The sequence below is a fragment of the Diadema antillarum genome, unplaced genomic scaffold (genome assembly GCF_040938485.1).
Source record: "Diadema antillarum isolate AM-2024a unplaced genomic scaffold, OU_Dant_1.0 seq00000345_RagTag, whole genome shotgun sequence".
In the NCBI taxonomy this organism is placed as follows: domain Eukaryota; kingdom Metazoa; phylum Echinodermata; class Echinoidea; order Diadematoida; family Diadematidae; genus Diadema; species Diadema antillarum.
The window spans coordinates 846,304-862,608 of record NW_027271356.1 but is presented as its reverse complement, the minus strand read 5'-3'; the positions used below and the strand labels follow the sequence as shown (position 1 = coordinate 862,608).

The 16,305-nt window shown below is 37.1% G+C and overlaps 1 protein-coding gene across 2 annotated transcripts; it reads left to right on the top strand.

The window, feature by feature from the left end:
* Positions 1-1,810: 1,810 nt before the first annotated feature.
* Positions 1,811-9,291, top strand: LOC139730951 (biogenesis of lysosome-related organelles complex 1 subunit 6-like). Of its 2 annotated transcripts, none has more exons than XM_071641834.1 (6): positions 1,811-1,869; positions 4,328-4,601; positions 5,412-5,601; positions 6,594-6,681; positions 8,276-8,362; positions 9,068-9,291. In XM_071641834.1, the coding sequence occupies exons 2-6, from the start codon at positions 4,436-4,438 to the stop codon at positions 9,218-9,220; spliced, it is 684 nt and encodes a 227-aa protein (XP_071497935.1). In that variant the 5' UTR covers positions 1,811-1,869; positions 4,328-4,435; the 3' UTR covers positions 9,221-9,291. The 2 variants fall into 2 exon arrangements, with proteins under 2 accessions (XP_071497935.1, XP_071497934.1); XM_071641833.1 differs by lacking the exon at positions 1,811-1,869 and adding an exon at positions 1,931-2,090.
* Positions 9,292-16,305: the final 7,014 nt, after the last annotated feature.

Here is a 16,305-nt window from a genome sequence, read left to right as displayed (position 1 = left end):
ATATTATTTTTATAAGACACTCCCTGTAGCGGCAAAAGTGAATTTCTCCCAGTTTCACAGGTGCCTATTTTGATTCTTCTTATCAAGGTTTTTGCCTACTAAAGAGAGGCTCGCCATGAAGGCAGGGGGTTGTTCTTAACGTTATCATGTCATTGTATTGACAAATACTGAATCGTGGATGTTAATACTTTTTGGGAAATATACTAAAAATCAGCGTGGAATTCTCTTTTTACATTGTCTCTTTTCCATGATTTTGACATCACGAATGGTTAGGGCCTATCCATTGTAGCGATGGCTAAAATATAGGAAAAATGCATTTTATAAAGTTAAGGAGATTGAATGGCTCGTTAAGAATTTTCCTTCTAGTACCCTCAGGAGTGAATTAAATTGAATAGATATTATTTGAAAAAATAGGGCTTATATCATTTTGATTAAAAAAGGATTTATGGAGAGATCTGTGTGCAGGAGCTTGGCTTTTTAGTGGAACACTGTTTTCCCGTCGTTATGATTATTTACTTTTTTTTTGTTATCATGACAAAGTGCATTTTTTCTTTTTTATGACATCATTCGTCCATATACTTTATATTGTATTTGAAAAAAAAAACTTCCCTTATCAGACGAATGAAAGGGCAGATCGACAATTTGTACCGCTTTGAATCATGTTTTCTTTTTCTTTTTTGATGATGGAAATAAATGAACTGCATTGAATTGAATAATTGACTTATAGTACCGTATTGCACTGCTATACACTCAGCAGAAAAATGAGAGATTTTCAATTCAAGTTATTACGTTAGCATGCATGGGGTAATTTATACACAAAATCAATGAGCATACCCCTGAAGTTGTTATGCGATTGGGACATTCTCCGTTCAGAGGGTTTTGATTTAGGGGAACTCAGAAACGAAGATGGTATATCACTCATTTGTGGAGGAGGAGACGAGATAAATGCAGCTATTAAAGGCAGAAAATTAGGAGTTCATCATTTTGCTGAAATGGGGTTTATAGACTTTAAAACTTATATGTATATCTGTGCATATCCTTTGCATCTCATTCATGATAAGGCGTTATATACTTATAGTCATGATGATATATATAATACGTATACATCCTTTATGGGATCGAGTGTTTTAGTGTTGATATGTGGGTGTATGGATGTGTGAGTTTAGGACCTTTCTGGGATTGGAGCTGAGGGTCGATAATCCTTTTTGTTTTTGTAAATCCCAAGTGATGTATGTTTTATTATGGTTGTTTTTTTAACTGCGTGATTTCATATAGGCCTATTACTGTTTGTATTCATAAAAATGAATTTATAAAATGCAATGGTAACAATTAGTTCGATTATTAATTTGCTGAATGATTTGAAGGAAATCAGATACAGATTTCGGGAAAGGAGAAGCTTTCTGTATGATTATCTGAATGTAGTTGCCAGGAAAATGAGACCTGCTGTGACGGAGCAGTTGATCATTAGTGTGCCCTGCGGGCTCCCCGATCCGAAACATTATTTGGTTGGAAACACTCTTGCTTACTTTGTATAACATGGTTCATTCCAGAGAGAGTTGATTAAAAAAGTCATTGGTAGTTTCTCAGCAGTACGATTAACTTTGCACATGATATATAGGATCATTACAAGTAGATGTCGGAAAAAAAAAAGAAGAAGTATTAGTTCCCGTTTCCTCATTCAGTCATTAGACCAACCGTTGAGCAGCTACAACCGGATGGCACTTTGCGCTACTGTACCTAATTCTGGTAATTTAGGCGGTACACTAAAGATATGCAAGACTTCTGTTGCTATCTTCAGCTAGCAGGATTCTCTCGTTGAAGGAGCTCCAAAGGAAAAGTCACATGAATGACACGAACGCGTCTAACAGAGTGAGTCGCACTAGTGAAACTTTTGTGTTATTGTTCATTAGTTGAGAAGGAAAAGTAAACAACTGTGATAAATTTCAGCTAATAAGTGTCGACACGTCAGTTTGACGTTCGATTCCGAGCCTTGCCGACACTTTGGTGATTGTGAGTGACACTTCACCGAATTGTGACGGAGCGGAGCTAGTTGCCCGTGCTGCTTGATGTTGTGGCTGTGCAGTGGTGGGGTAATTATTTACACGTTGTTGTGGATTCTTTTAGACATAGCCATCCGACTGGAGACTTCACTGAGTCTAATTCAAGATAAATTCAAATACTTGTTATAGCTTCAAGAATACAGGGCTTATTACTTCATTGCACATATGTAGCAGTATTGTATTTTTTTCGAGGGCGGAACCCTTGTACAGTAGTCCCACATATTTGTTATTGAGATGTAAACAATTGTGTTTTGGAAGATGGTGTGGTGTAACCGCAGCAGCGACCCCAATACGTACCGTATCGCCCCTTGCCGGCGTTAGGTGTGGTGGTGCGCAGTTCAGTCCGGGAAACCCGCTCATGAGGACCGCTCCCGCGTATGAGGACTGCCCCCTGAGTTGCAGTCACCCCAGGGCGGGCGGGCGTAACCAGAACATGCACATGTTGGGGTCGCCGTGCGGTTTGTGTGCACTCTAGTTAGTTGTGGTGTGACGTTAGATGTATCATTACTATCAATTAATTATGTCATGGAACTATAATGAAATTTACGTCACATAAATTTCAATTCAAGGGAATTCTACCCATATTTTCAGAATTCCTCGCATCGTAAAGACGTGCGCGTACGCGCGCGTTGAAATATTTGTATGCTCCAATCAAGCTCAAATTTTTTTTGCATACGTTTCAGACCATTTGGAGCATTTTTTGAAAAATTGAAAAAATTGGACGGACGCGTACGCACATATACGCACGTACAGCTCATATGCAACAGAAATTTCCCGATTTTTTACATTTATCGTATTATTAAAGCCAATGGAACTGGAATAAATGGCGGCTTTTGCTTTTTTGTTTTAAAAGTACTACCAAAGAGGCAAAGTAGATTTCTAAGCACTTCAATAAAAGTGATAGAACATGTAGAAATGTAGATCTCTAGACGCTATTATGTACAATTGTAAATGTAGCCTGCCTGCCTGCCTGCCGACCACCAGACGCCATACACCCATGCAAAGCCTGTCGTGACACTTGTGTACAGTGACAGGGCTGTGTATAGTTGGCGCTATAAATGTACTTTCGTATCCATGTTATCTGGTTATTGCAGATATCTCAAATTCCACTGAATTCAGTTGCACCAAAATCTGATCCGATGTAGTCATCAGAAAGTGTTCATACTAATGTTGACTTTCAAGTCGCACCTAAAAAAAAAAAAAATCACTCTTTACGAGAGATTGCGGCCTACACTGCACTGAATTTAGCTGTCTAATATGCAAATGGGGTTAACCTATGAGCTCATCAAAAGCAGTGTGAGATGTTGTACAAGATCCATTATGGTTTTATCAACATAGCCATGCCAGAAGAAATCAGCATAGCAAAAAATAGAACAAGGAACCACAACCTGTCATACCACTAACCATACTCCAGAGTCAACTACTACCTTTACAGTTTTTACCCCAGAGCCATAAAAATTTGGAACACTCTCCCTGCCAAAAAAGTAGTAACATCAGGTACTTTGATAACCATTACTAGTGCAGTCCTACCTGTCATTAGACAGATGGCGCCGCCCCCTACCCTCAAGATGCTGTATTGATGAGAGGTACACCTGCACCGAGCACCTGCACCTGTATGTATATAGACACACTGGAGCTCACATCACCACAGGCACATGCTACAGCACACTGCACAGCACAGCCCTCTCCAGGACAGCATCTTTACTTTGGGAAGAGTACTCATTCAAGGTTCAAGTGTGCAATGATTGTGGCAAGTTGAAAGAAGTTGGTTATTGAGAAATGCATTTTATATGTATGTCTGTCTGTCTGTCTCTGTCTACCCTATCTATCTGTCTGTCTGTCTGTGTGATCATGAGCAATCTAGGAATTGCATTTCTAATCTGACTTCATTCAATTTGCCATAATTCATTTATACTATTTTTTTTTGTTTGCTCCCAGATACGTGAAAAATATGGCGCCTATTATAAGACAGCTAATTTCAGGTTCAGATTGTGCAGGCAGTGTACGCTGCGATCGCTCGCAATCCAGAGAGTTGTTTTGAAAGACGACATGAAAGTTGACTGTAGTCAACTGTATAGACCAATAGACCAATTTGGTTCAAATGTATGTGAGTGACTGAAAATAAACTATATATTCTGTGATTTTGGTGCAATTTAGAATTGTGGAATTAGAGATATCTACATGGAAAAGAAAGTACATTAGCACCAAATTGTAATTTATGCAACCTGTTTCATGCACAGCAATACAAGTTTCTCCTTCTCTTTCAGGTCTGGGAGAAGATTGTGACAATATAGAATTTCAAGGATGAAACTGCTCATTCCCTGCCTTAGCCAGTAGGATTCCCTGAACTTTGACTTGAACTTGGAAGAGGAGACATGGAAAGTTCAAGTAAGTCTGCGGACAAGGAAAGTGTTCCCTCGAGCAGCGCGGACTCTACTTGGGAAAGCAAAATATCTGGAAATGCAGAGAAAGATGTCGGAGAGGATAAAGGAATCGCAGAACTCCAGGGCGCAAGGCCCAAGGAGAGGAAAAGTGACAAAGGTACAATAACAATCCCTTGTTATAATCTTATTGTCAACACAAAACTGGATTTGCCATTGTACATGTTCATTTATGAATGAAAATGTTTTCAATTGAATTGATCTGTATCTATGTGGTTGCTGTAGAAGAATGAATGTTTGTAGGCAAGCAACCACCGGACCAATGGGTTAACATCACCTCCAAGCTCCAAAGAGCCACGCAACGAGGATAACGTGCCTTGCCTAAGGGCACAACTGCTGCAACCAGGGGACTTGAACAAGTGACCTTGTGATTCACAGTCTATGGTCTCATCCACTGAGCTACAACAGCTCAACAACAGTTCCTCCTTTGGAACTTGACAAATGTATTCTATCTCCAAATGATGTCCGGTTCTTTTAAATCTGGAACAACAGAATGAAAACCTTACATGCTGTAGAAAACAAAGAAAATTCTAGTGGCGTCCTTTTTCACATAACTTGGATGCTAATTTTACAGATTTCTTGTCAGGTCAGCATACTTTTATTCAATTTTCTTCATTGGAATTCTAAGGAAAGCGAATATATTTTTACACATGGGATCAATGCGCGAACAATTTTAGTGTTGACTCGTTAAGTTCAGGACACAAAATGCCTGATGAATGTGCAAATGATTTATCAATTATGCATTTTGTCACCAAAAGGGGGGGGGGGGGTTGAAGCCCTAGTTATTTTAACCCATTGAGGACGGGCTGATTTTCTTACAACATGCATTTCCCATAGACACTTGCCAGAGTATACTCAGGACTCATCCTCAACGGGTTAAACTCTTCTTGTTGTTTTTCTATCTGAATAGATAAACAAACTGCAGAGGAGACAGTCTCAGATGGTGGTATGAAAACAGAGACGGAGGCAAAACTTGCATCCAGTCCAGAGCCTGACACTGTGTCCTTTCCTGACTCCTGTGTAGAAAACCTTTCGATGGGATTTCTGCAGACACTACTTCCCCATTTTCATCAACATGAGCAGTCCTTGACAGAATTGTCGTAAGTTTGTGTATGCAGATATTTGTTTCTGATCATAATACTGTTCTTTAGAATGATTATTTCCTTGTATGTTTCATTCTGTTGTTTTGATATAAAGGGACGACTAGCTCTTGTAAACAGTCAGACTCATTGAAATATGATATCACCTAGATGATCTGTGGTAAAGAAGAAGATGAGTTTGGAGGTAGTTTTGGTGCTTTTCTTCTACAAAGTTGCAAGAATTTATGAAAAAAAAAAGTGGATACTTGAAGAAATGAAATGAAGAACATCAAAATCAAAACAGATAAGGAAACATCTTTTCAAATTCTGAACACATTCAGAAAATGCAACAGTTTTAAAAGTCTGAATATTAGAAAACATAGTGTCCTACCCATAGAGACCATGAAAGAGTGGTCTGCTTGATGAGCCTTTATGTCATCACTCACAAACAATGTCTGTTCTTTTGTACGTAGCGTATAAGATAACAAATTATGTACAGTATTTTCCATATATATGTATTTTCCCTGTTCTCTCTCTCTGAGGAAGGTAATGAGAAATATGTGACATTTTGGGCTTATAACAATTAAAGAGAAATATGCCAGTGTCATCACAGTCACACGACCCGAGGTGATAATATGAAGCTACTGACTGGCATCATGTAAATGACTTCAACATTGAAATTGTATTTGGTTTGTCAGTATATTTTCCATGTTACTAAAAATGTAACTAATATTTACTTGCTCTTCTGCATTCATGCAATATAAATCTCTTCCATTTATTTCCCTGACAAAAAAAAAATGCTTAATTTCCCATTATGACTAGTTTTGCATTTGGATGTCATGAATTTATATGTATGGTACTCATGTGTTCATTCAGTTTGATATCATTTATAGGAGGAATCAAGTGATTAGAATATTCTTGCCAAAACTGACTTCAGAGGCACAATAACGAACAAGTACACATATTATTTTGATATGAGTATAAAGTTTGTTTCATGTCTTTTTATTTTCAAGGAGAGACCAAATAGTACTCATTGAGACCTTGCAACAAGAAAACCGAAAGTTTGCTGAAAACAAGATGGTGTCCGAACTCACACAGAAGGTATGTGGTGTCACTTTTCAAAGTTTCTCTGCGTAAGGTTATGTATACATATAGGCTGTGAAGCAAGCAGAAGTAAGCTATATTGTGTGGCTTCGTTGTTTTGTTTTTTTCTTGTAAATTCATGGCAGGGAAAGAAGTGGGAGCAATGGGCCGAATGCATAAACGCTAGCAATTGCTTGTGCTAGCCTTTTACTTGAATCCGTATGCATAAACACAAGCAGTTGCTTGCGAGCAGAAGCTTTTGCTAGCAAGCTAAAGCAATTGCTTGCTGCCCTCAAGCAATTGCTTAGAGACCAAGCATTTGCTTATAAACGTATGCATAAAGCATACCTTTTGCTTGTTCTTGCTAGCAATTGCTTGCGATTTTCCAAGCTGTGTGAAATGAGCTTGAGCTTTTGCTTAACTGGGACGTTCCCTTTTAAGTATCATTTTTCATATTAACAAAAGAAAGACCACCCTTGTGCAGGAGTGGTATAAATCTAGAAGAAATTACTCCTAAGTAGTGTAAGAAACTTTTTGTTTCAACAACGGGAATGTCCAGTGGTTAGCACGCAAAATGTGATGAAAAACAGGTAGGATGTCTGACTTTGGTGGAGAGCAAGGAGACCTCGCTCCACGTGCGATCTGGAACATCCGGGCTACTATAAGCAGTGATGGGAATCAGCCAGTACGTGTGTGTGTATAGATGTGTGTGTGGGTCTGGGTGTGCATTTATGAGTGTCATTTCATAGCTCTTCTGCTATGTCAGGAAATGTTTCCGCACACACATGCCCTTTCAAATATATGCCGTCACACTCGCCTTTGTTCTTGTGTTCGCACAGGCGTGACGTCCTTTTTGTTGAAAACGCAAGCAATTGCTTGTGCGGGACAAGCAAAAGGTATAAGCACAAGCAGAAGTTTATGCATATGGATTTAAGCAATTGCTTGAGCTAGACCTTTTGCTAGACGAGCTTGTGCTTTTGCTTGAAGCAATTGCTTACGAGCAATTGCTTGTTTTATGCATTCGGCCCATTGTACGGCCTCCTGGAGCTAGTTGACGGACCTAATCTCTAAACCAGAAATTTCACTTCATGAAACCTTGAAACAGTTTGAGATGTGCTACCATGATGGTTGTACCAGAACTGTTGTAATTTGGACCATCTAGTTAAAAAATTATATCCATTCTAAATGTCAGTGTTTACTTTGTCTTTGTTTAGGACAGATTCTTCCTAAGATTAACCAACAAAAGATGATGATTATATTTCTGCATTTGTTTTGGTTCTTTAAGTTGTCTGATTTTTATTTTTCAAAGAAAAGAATATCTCATGTCATATGCAATAATTTTTCAGGAGTGAAAATGGCCATCTAGGAACAGTAATTTGTGACTTTGTACAGTGGAAGGTGCTCTGTTCATTGGAACATCATTGTCTACCGATGTATAGAGAGGATAGAGTTGCAATATACTCGACTCAGTCGCACAGGACAGCACTTTCCTTTGCTCTCCGAGGAGTGATCCTTGTTTGCTCTGGTCTTCCTTTGATTTGATATTCAGCCTCTTTAGGGGAAAGATTCACCATCTTTGAATATGTAAATATCTGTATTTTTCCCCTCGCAGATGCAAGAAGCCAAACTGTACCAAGCCAAGTTGATGGCAATCAAGAAAGAGATGACATCTCTGCATGAAAAGTCCACCAAGCTAAAGGTAGGAATACCTCTGTGTATTTGATATTTTTGTCACGCTGTTAAAGCTGTGACCTGTGTTTACAGAATGGGGATATCTATTGTGGGCCAAACAATCATATTTTAGCTCTGTTGTAAAAAGAGAATCTTTTGGCAATTTTACCCTGTCTCCTACCATGTTATATAAAGATGAAGTGGTATATAGCTGGCAGATTGCCCAGTCAAGTCAAACTATTTCATATGAAATATGTAAAGTGATATGAGGCTGTTAGACTTACCTCAAGCATACACACGGCAGTAGTCTAAAGCTCTAATTAGTGCCTTTATCTTCTGGTGACAATTATATGTAAGTAATAGTCATTTTTATTTTAATGATTATAATGATTTTTTTTTTTTGGGGGGGGATGGGGGAGGGGGAGAGTGGAAGAAACAGGATCGGGTGTATGTCTGTCTAGACTATTTCATTTCAAAGTGTACAGGTTGAATTTCTGGTGCGTGTATCGATTAAAAAATGAAAGTTTATTGTCTGTTATGATTTATCAGCTGTATGTGTCACTATCTCCTTATGTACTAAGCATCTTTCCGTTTAAGCTTGTAATGCTCAAACCAATTAGCTTACCATTTAGAGAAACATTTTGAGACTTTCAACTGACTACAGTGAAAGAGAATGCTTCAGCAATCAGAGACTTTGTCATATGACATTTGTTTTGTTGCTTCCTTCGTGCAGAAGAGAGCCCTCAAACTCCAGCAGCAGAAGATGAAGGAGAACTTGGAGCGGGAGCAGCAGCGAGAGAGGGAGATCGAGGAGGACAGGAAGCTCACGGCCAAGAGGGCGATGACGTCGACGACCCCAGCCCAAGCCCCCGCCCCCCACAGGTAGCCTCCACTCAGTGCTGCCATGGCAACGGGAAGGCATCAAATTTGGCTTTTGTAAGGGAAAGAGTTGTAGTGGATGTCACCATTCCACGTGACCCCACCTCTCCATTGGTACTTTGATTTATGTGTCGATGTGACGATGGATTAATTTCAAGATAGCAAAGTACTAAAATTATGTTTCTGACTCCATTTTGATGTAGGCTATTTGATATTTTTGCCAGTGTATTTGGTATTGCTTGACATTTCTAACCCACTAACTCCGGACTTAGCCTTATATTGATCCTGAAGCAAGCATACCTGTGCATGTGCATAAATTCATATTCCTGTCATCAAAACAGCAAGAATGATACTTGTAAGGATGCAAGTATAGTCCTGTCCATTCAAAAACGGTTGGAAAAAAACTTGAATTTTAAGAGGTGCAGATATCCTAGAAGTATTTGTATGACAAGGACATATCAGCAATTACATTTTTACCTTGGTTTGGAATTTGTGGTACGAACTGCACTTTGTTTATGATGCAGGACCATTTCATACTTGTGCTTGTCTTTGAAGAAGTAAGTTCACCTCAGTCAGCCAAGTAGTCATGGGGAGGTAAAGTGAGGAATAGAGTACTCTGCCATGAAAATATGAAATCAATTTATTGGTATATTTCACCTTATGTGATATGTACTAGCTCCATTGTAACAATCAAGCAAATGACAGAGATTGATTATTACAGTGCAGTGTATTGTTGCCAAAGCAAGTATGATATTGCTGTGTAACATTGCCTTTTTTCCATTTTTGTTGCATAAGGTGATATTGAACAAGGCCAATGCCATGCCATTTTGATGTGAACTTGCAATCTCTATCTCATTATTTGTGGACAGAGGATTCATGCTGTTACTGTAATGCCAGCAGCTAGGAAAATAATGACATGACAAAGGGAGATTTTGTTTTGTTTTATTGTTGCTGTTTTTTTTACCACAAATGTTGAATACATATGAACTGTTTGATTGCAAAATGAGTTGATTCCATTCTTTTCAATTTGAGATATTTGTGATTAAAGCTGCTAAAAAGCAGACAAAATCATACAAAAATATGAGATATTTTAATCATAAATTCAAGAATATTCCTTGCTATGTTTAAAATGAGGTATCACTGGAAACGTTTTATTTTGCTCTATCCGATGATGGACCTATTTTTAATGTATTAAAAAATAGCGCTTAACCCATTTTGCGATCAAACACTTCATACATTTTAAAAGTCTAACAATTTTTTTTCCTCTCTGTATGGCATTTTAGAAGCATTTCCAAAGACATCTAAAAAACCTCAACAGGTCAGTCTCCTGTTAATCCTCTTTCATCAATTAACAAACACCTGCACACAATGCCCAATTGTCTGGGTTCGTAAATGCAACCAGGTTACCTGAAGACATATTGGATTATTGAAGATAACATACACAATCCAAGTATACAGCATTAAACTCAAGCAATACTCTTTATTCTCAGTGCTAAACCAGGATTTTTTTTTCCAGTTTTTTTTTTCTTTCTTAAAGTAAGATATGATTTTTTGCTTGTAACTGGAATATAAAAACATCAGGTTGGGACTCATAAAAGAGAACCCTGTACCTTAAAGGTATAGTGGATATTAAAGATAGCAAATTATAATTGCACTTGAAACGGCAAGATAAATACTCAAATCTGTTTTAGCTATTTAATCATTTAGATTGTTATCTGTATATATGCAATTATTTCCTTTAAAGTGCAATGCCAACTGATATTTTGTATCTACCGAAATGAGGAATTTGATGTGTATATGTTGTGTGTTTCTGAGATTGAAATTTGACTCCCATTACATAGGTCTCCTTTCTCTCATCTGTTCTCATGGTCGGTCATCAGGTGTCTAGTGACGGCTGTAGTGAAAACAAACCCAGGATCAGCATATTTTTGAGACAAAATTAGCTACTTTTCATCCATAATTGGCTTTGGCATTCTATGGAAGTGTCAGATATGGTCCATCTTAACATTTCTGATAGCCACAAGGAATGTTACTGACAAACTATGGTAAAGAATGGTAGATCGCGTTTGCTGAATGCAGACGCTGTACTAATTTTGTAGTGTGTCGGCTGTATCACCACGTAGATTCTTACACGCTCGTACGCTCGAGTTCAGCACTTGTACTGTGCAGGCAAGCTGTTTGTTATCACTCCAGCTATACTAGAAGTGATGTGTACCTGACCATGAGAATAACTTGTTTGTTCTTCTGTGCCTGCATCTCATTAATTTCTTTTTCTTGTTGGTTGTGCTGCAATTTGATGTTACACCGAATGGTGAGGTCTTCCAAGAATTTATAGCAATCCTCCTCGGGCTTTTAGTGTCTGTTGGGTGATATTTTTGTATTGTTCGCAAAAAACTCAAAGACTTTGTTTGGTAGTGCGTAATCATCATGACCTTCGGGGGGTTATCTTTCTTATTCTTCATACAACACTTTTAAGTGTGAAGCAAACTGCATTTATTCATTCATGGTAGAATTCAAACTTGTAGTCGTAGACATCATGCCAAAGAAATGTCATCAAGGAGGAGTAGTTTTGTTTGTTTGTCTGTATACCCTTGTTTGTTTGTGTGTTTGCTTTTGTCTCAAGAATGAAGCACATAAAATTGTGTATAGATGTGAAGTACTGAATGACCGGAAAGATGCGGTGCGATTTTGGTGACAACACAGTATCCTGCGGGAATTAGTTTCATTTTGTTTGGAAGATGAACATGTGGCCCTCCTCATGTTATGAATCATACGAGTCAGCAAAAGCTGAAGACAGCTACAAAATCTTGCAAAAGATTGTAGGTGCTTACTGATTTTATTATAAATGTATGGGACTGAGACACCTTGTTTTCCTTTCCTTTTTTTTTTTTTAATGCAAGTAAGAAGAGTGATTGGTGGGTGATGTCAACCTTTTGTGCTGTGCAGCAATTCATAGTCTGATGTAACTCTTGCATGCAAATACATTGTATGATGTATTCACTCATACAAAAGTGAATGAAAAGCAAAGATTTATGGTGAGTTATCTTCCATTTTACCAAAACTTATGAAGCTTCACAGGCCCGGTATTTAGTTATTGGTATTGAATGTCATGTTTTGAAAGAACTGGACAATTTTTTTGTTGTAATTCGTGTAACATCCATGTGTTTTAATTGGATAGATGATCAAAATTTAAGCTTGAAATCATATGTGAAAAGAATACACAAGACCATACAGTTGGAAGTCCTGACACAAATATGGCTATGTACGTGTAAGGTATGGTAGGATGTTATAATCATTCTTTCACTTACGAAAACAATATGCATAGACAGGTTATTCAATTTTTTGTGTCTGAACCTTTCATGCAATATGATACTTCCCCAGAGATAACTATAGAAGATAAGTGAAGATCTGCAATTTTGACGTTCTTTGAATGGCATACCGGAACAAGGCCAAGCTGCAAAGATTTTGTGCCCATAATTTCTTGATTCACCATACTGCAATGTACTACATTTTCATCAGCATTGGATGTAATTAATTGGATATATTTTTATATTCAAGGAATTCCTTTCTATTATGAATAATAGCCAGTAAAAGAAAAAAAGAGCATCAGAGTAATGCTGGATGAGAGTAAAATTTTCATGCATACCCCACTTGGAAATTTCCATGCCAGTAGCAGTAAGGTCACATAACCCAACATGACTGGCGTACGGTCCCCATTTTAAGTCATTTTCATGTGGCGTGCATTCAAATTGTCCTCCGTTTTTATGGTGCAACATCATTTGTGTAAAGATTATCTGTTTCTTGAATCCAGCAATTATGTTAAGAACATTTTACTCACTGGCGTTAATGCCTTTAAATATTCTTATTTATTTATCTACTTTTTTTTTCAATCTCGTGTTGGATTCTTGAAAAAAATAACAAGCAAGATATACATGTGGCTATATTGAGCTGTGTGACAGAGTAAATGGATAAGCTCGAGTGAGACTTCTTTTACATTTTACGGTTTTATTGATATATCTTTGTACACTGAGAAACATTCTCTGTAATCTGTGTAGGGGAAACCAGTGAAATGGTTTTCTGTTTCCACTACCTGTATATCTTCTTTGTTATGAAATTTCATGAAAAGTTAATACACTGTACTCAGTTCCTGTGAAATTAATTTTTGTGTGTTTCTTTTTTAAGCAGAATCCAATGGTGCTAATCAATATTGTATGCAGTCCTAACTGTTATTTGGATATTGTTCTTTTCAAGGGTCATCTGAAGAAATCTTTTTTTTTTTTTTGGCCATTTGCAGCCAGTAACCGGTTACGAAAAAAAAAAAAAATGACTGCTTAGCAGGCAGGCAGGTGAGATTACATGGAAAAAGGAAATACTGTAAAACACGATTTTTTCACAGCATGAAATTTTCGCGAATTGGAGTCAACAGCCTATACGGCGTGTTTTCGCCTCTAACATTCAATGCATATAGTGTAAACAAGAACTTTCGCATGCATGTTAATTTCGTGAATCTTAGCTCTCGCGAAATTAAAATGCATGGGAAGATTCCTTGTTTTACAGTACATGTGAAATCTGAGCGATATGATGCTTCATAAGTCGGTAGTATTCAATTTCAAATCCAGTCTCTTTAATAGCTAGTTTGAGCATCTACACTTTTCAAAGGTTTCAAGGCTTGAATTGTATTGGTGCCATCATTCACAGTTCGGTTTTTACTGTGTATTGATACATTATATTTGCACATGATCATTGCAAGTATTCACTACCAAAGACACAACTCTGTTCAGTTAAAGAGAAAATGTCCCCAAATACACATGTGGATTGAGTGAATGCAGCAGTATCAATAGAATACTTCAGTGAAGTTTGAGTCTTCTCATCCAGTGATGGCTGTACTGAAAATTTAAAAATTCATATTTTTTGAATGGATTGTCCAAATGTCCTCAAACTTCCTTGATATGTTCTATAAATATTGCTACAAGAGAGTGCATTCATCTGATCCAGATGCATATTTTGGGAAACTTTCCCTTTAAGTAGCCTGAAAGCCTAAATGAATTATGCCCTGTTACTCCCCATAGTACAACAGTCAGTAAGCCTTTTAATTTGAGCTGTGACATTCCTGTTGTGTGTATACACTGTATTTTCTTTTTCCTTGACATTTTGTTATTGCATGATGATGATGATGCATGCCATAATATATGTTTGTTACATTTGGAGATAATATTGTAAATCGTTTATGGATATCATGGAATATATGAGAGATGATGATCATTGTTATATGAATAAAGATATTTGAAGTATAACCCAACTGCTTTTGTAGATATTTTGTATAATATTTACAGAGATGCCAGTTGTTAATCTTTTGCAATATTTTTTTTTTGTTTTTTTTTCCCAAATATCTGCAATTTTCATAGAAATGACTGTTTTACCCAATGATAGACATGTCTATTGCAGGAAAGGTACAAATATGTGAATTTTTTCCCACCAAAAATATGCTTTTTCAGCTCTCAGAAACTTGCAATGCTGTTTTGTAAGGTTGGCATCCCTGTATTTAGGGAACAAAGGGGAATAGCACTGACTCATTCTGTCAAGTTCATGCTCCTCTGGTTCTGAAGTAATGATATACTAATGTGATATAGTGATGGAGATTGAGAGAAAGGGACAAGATTGAAAATGAATAAAATGAGAGCTAGGGAGAGAGAGAGAAGAGAAAACTTGTATGAAGACTTCATTAGTCGTTTAAAAAGACAACCTATGTCATTCGTCTTTTCTGTGATATTTTATGAAATACACAAATTTTCATTTTTAGGTTTCTTGTAAGGATCAGATATAAAGATTAATAAACTACCTTTCCTTCATTACAGATGGCATAGGGGCAAATGAAATCAGAACACAAACTAGTAATGAGTCAGATAGTGGGAGAAAAACTCCATTCTTTCTCTTTTGTTGCTGTAATAATCCGCTTGTGAGAAGTGTGGTCTTACAAAAGTGTCGATTGTACACGGCACTGTTAGTAATAACTTGTGTCCTTATACTTCTATGCAAATCTATGCATATGAAATGTGTCAATGCATATGTTACACAATAATGCTGACCAATAATGCAAACTGATTTGTTCTTCTTTCACCAAGTCAAAAAAAGAAAAGAAGAAAAAAGAAGAAGACACACACACACACACACACACATATAATGTATATATATATATATATATATATATATATATATATATATATCGTCGCTGGGGTGATAAAACCTTGTATCTGCAATTTTGGTGAAAATGAGTTTTTTGATTAATGGTCAAATAATGGGTTAAGTGATGTCCTGTCCAAATCCCAACTGTCGTACTCCAAAAATGAAGCCACCACGGCATGTCAAAGGAAAGGCTATCCCATTCGCCACAGTGCTTTGGCTGCCATGTTTTTTGGCTCTCCTGAACATTTGACATTTTGTAGATACGAGGTCTTATCGCCCCAGCGACAATATATATATATATGTATGTATGATGTATTTACATTTGGCAACAACTGGGAATTCAAAGAATGGAGTTTCCTCCTACAGCCTAATTCTGCACTGGTTTGCTCTCATATTAAAAATCCACTTCACAGTCTGTGTTTTTTCATTCAGATTTTCATGCCCTTTATAATTATTATGATATATATATATATATACATATATATATATATATTTTTTTTTTTTTTTTTTTTTTTTTTTTTTTAACGAATTCATGCCTCTCAGGATCACAGCAGATTACTGTGCACAAAAATAAAACAAAACAGTACAAACGTACAACATTAGCTCATGATGGTTAATTTTTTCTTTGGCACCACATCCCTTTTTATGGACATGAGCGAAGGTATAATTCATTAATTGATGACAATTCAGTAACATTTGATATGACACTGAAAAAGAATGCTGCAAAATCTCCTGTTTTCATGTCATCATGGTCTTCTGTTTGATCGTGTGCTTGTGTTTGTTTTGCTTTAAAAAATGAAACATTTTGTTCAAGAAAAACGGGACACAACTCTGTTACTAGGACAGACGATGAAGCAGAGAAAGAGAGAGAGAAAAAAGTGGTAGCAGTGCGTCATTGATGCCCAGCCA

What these genes read in the sequence shown, in the direction of transcription:
- LOC139730951 (XM_071641834.1), top strand. Translation starts at nt 4,436, where the DNA reads ATGGAAAGTTCAAGTAAGTCTGCGGACAAGGAAAGTGTTCCCTCGAGC. An exon ending in TGTCCGAACTCACACAGAAG is followed by an intron (nt 6,682 to 8,275) that starts GTATGTGGTGTC and finishes TTCCCCTCGCAG; the next exon opens with ATGCAAGAAGCCAAACTGTA. An exon ending in AAAAGTCCACCAAGCTAAAG is followed by an intron (nt 8,363 to 9,067) that starts GTAGGAATACCT and finishes TCCTTCGTGCAG; the next exon opens with AAGAGAGCCCTCAAACTCCA.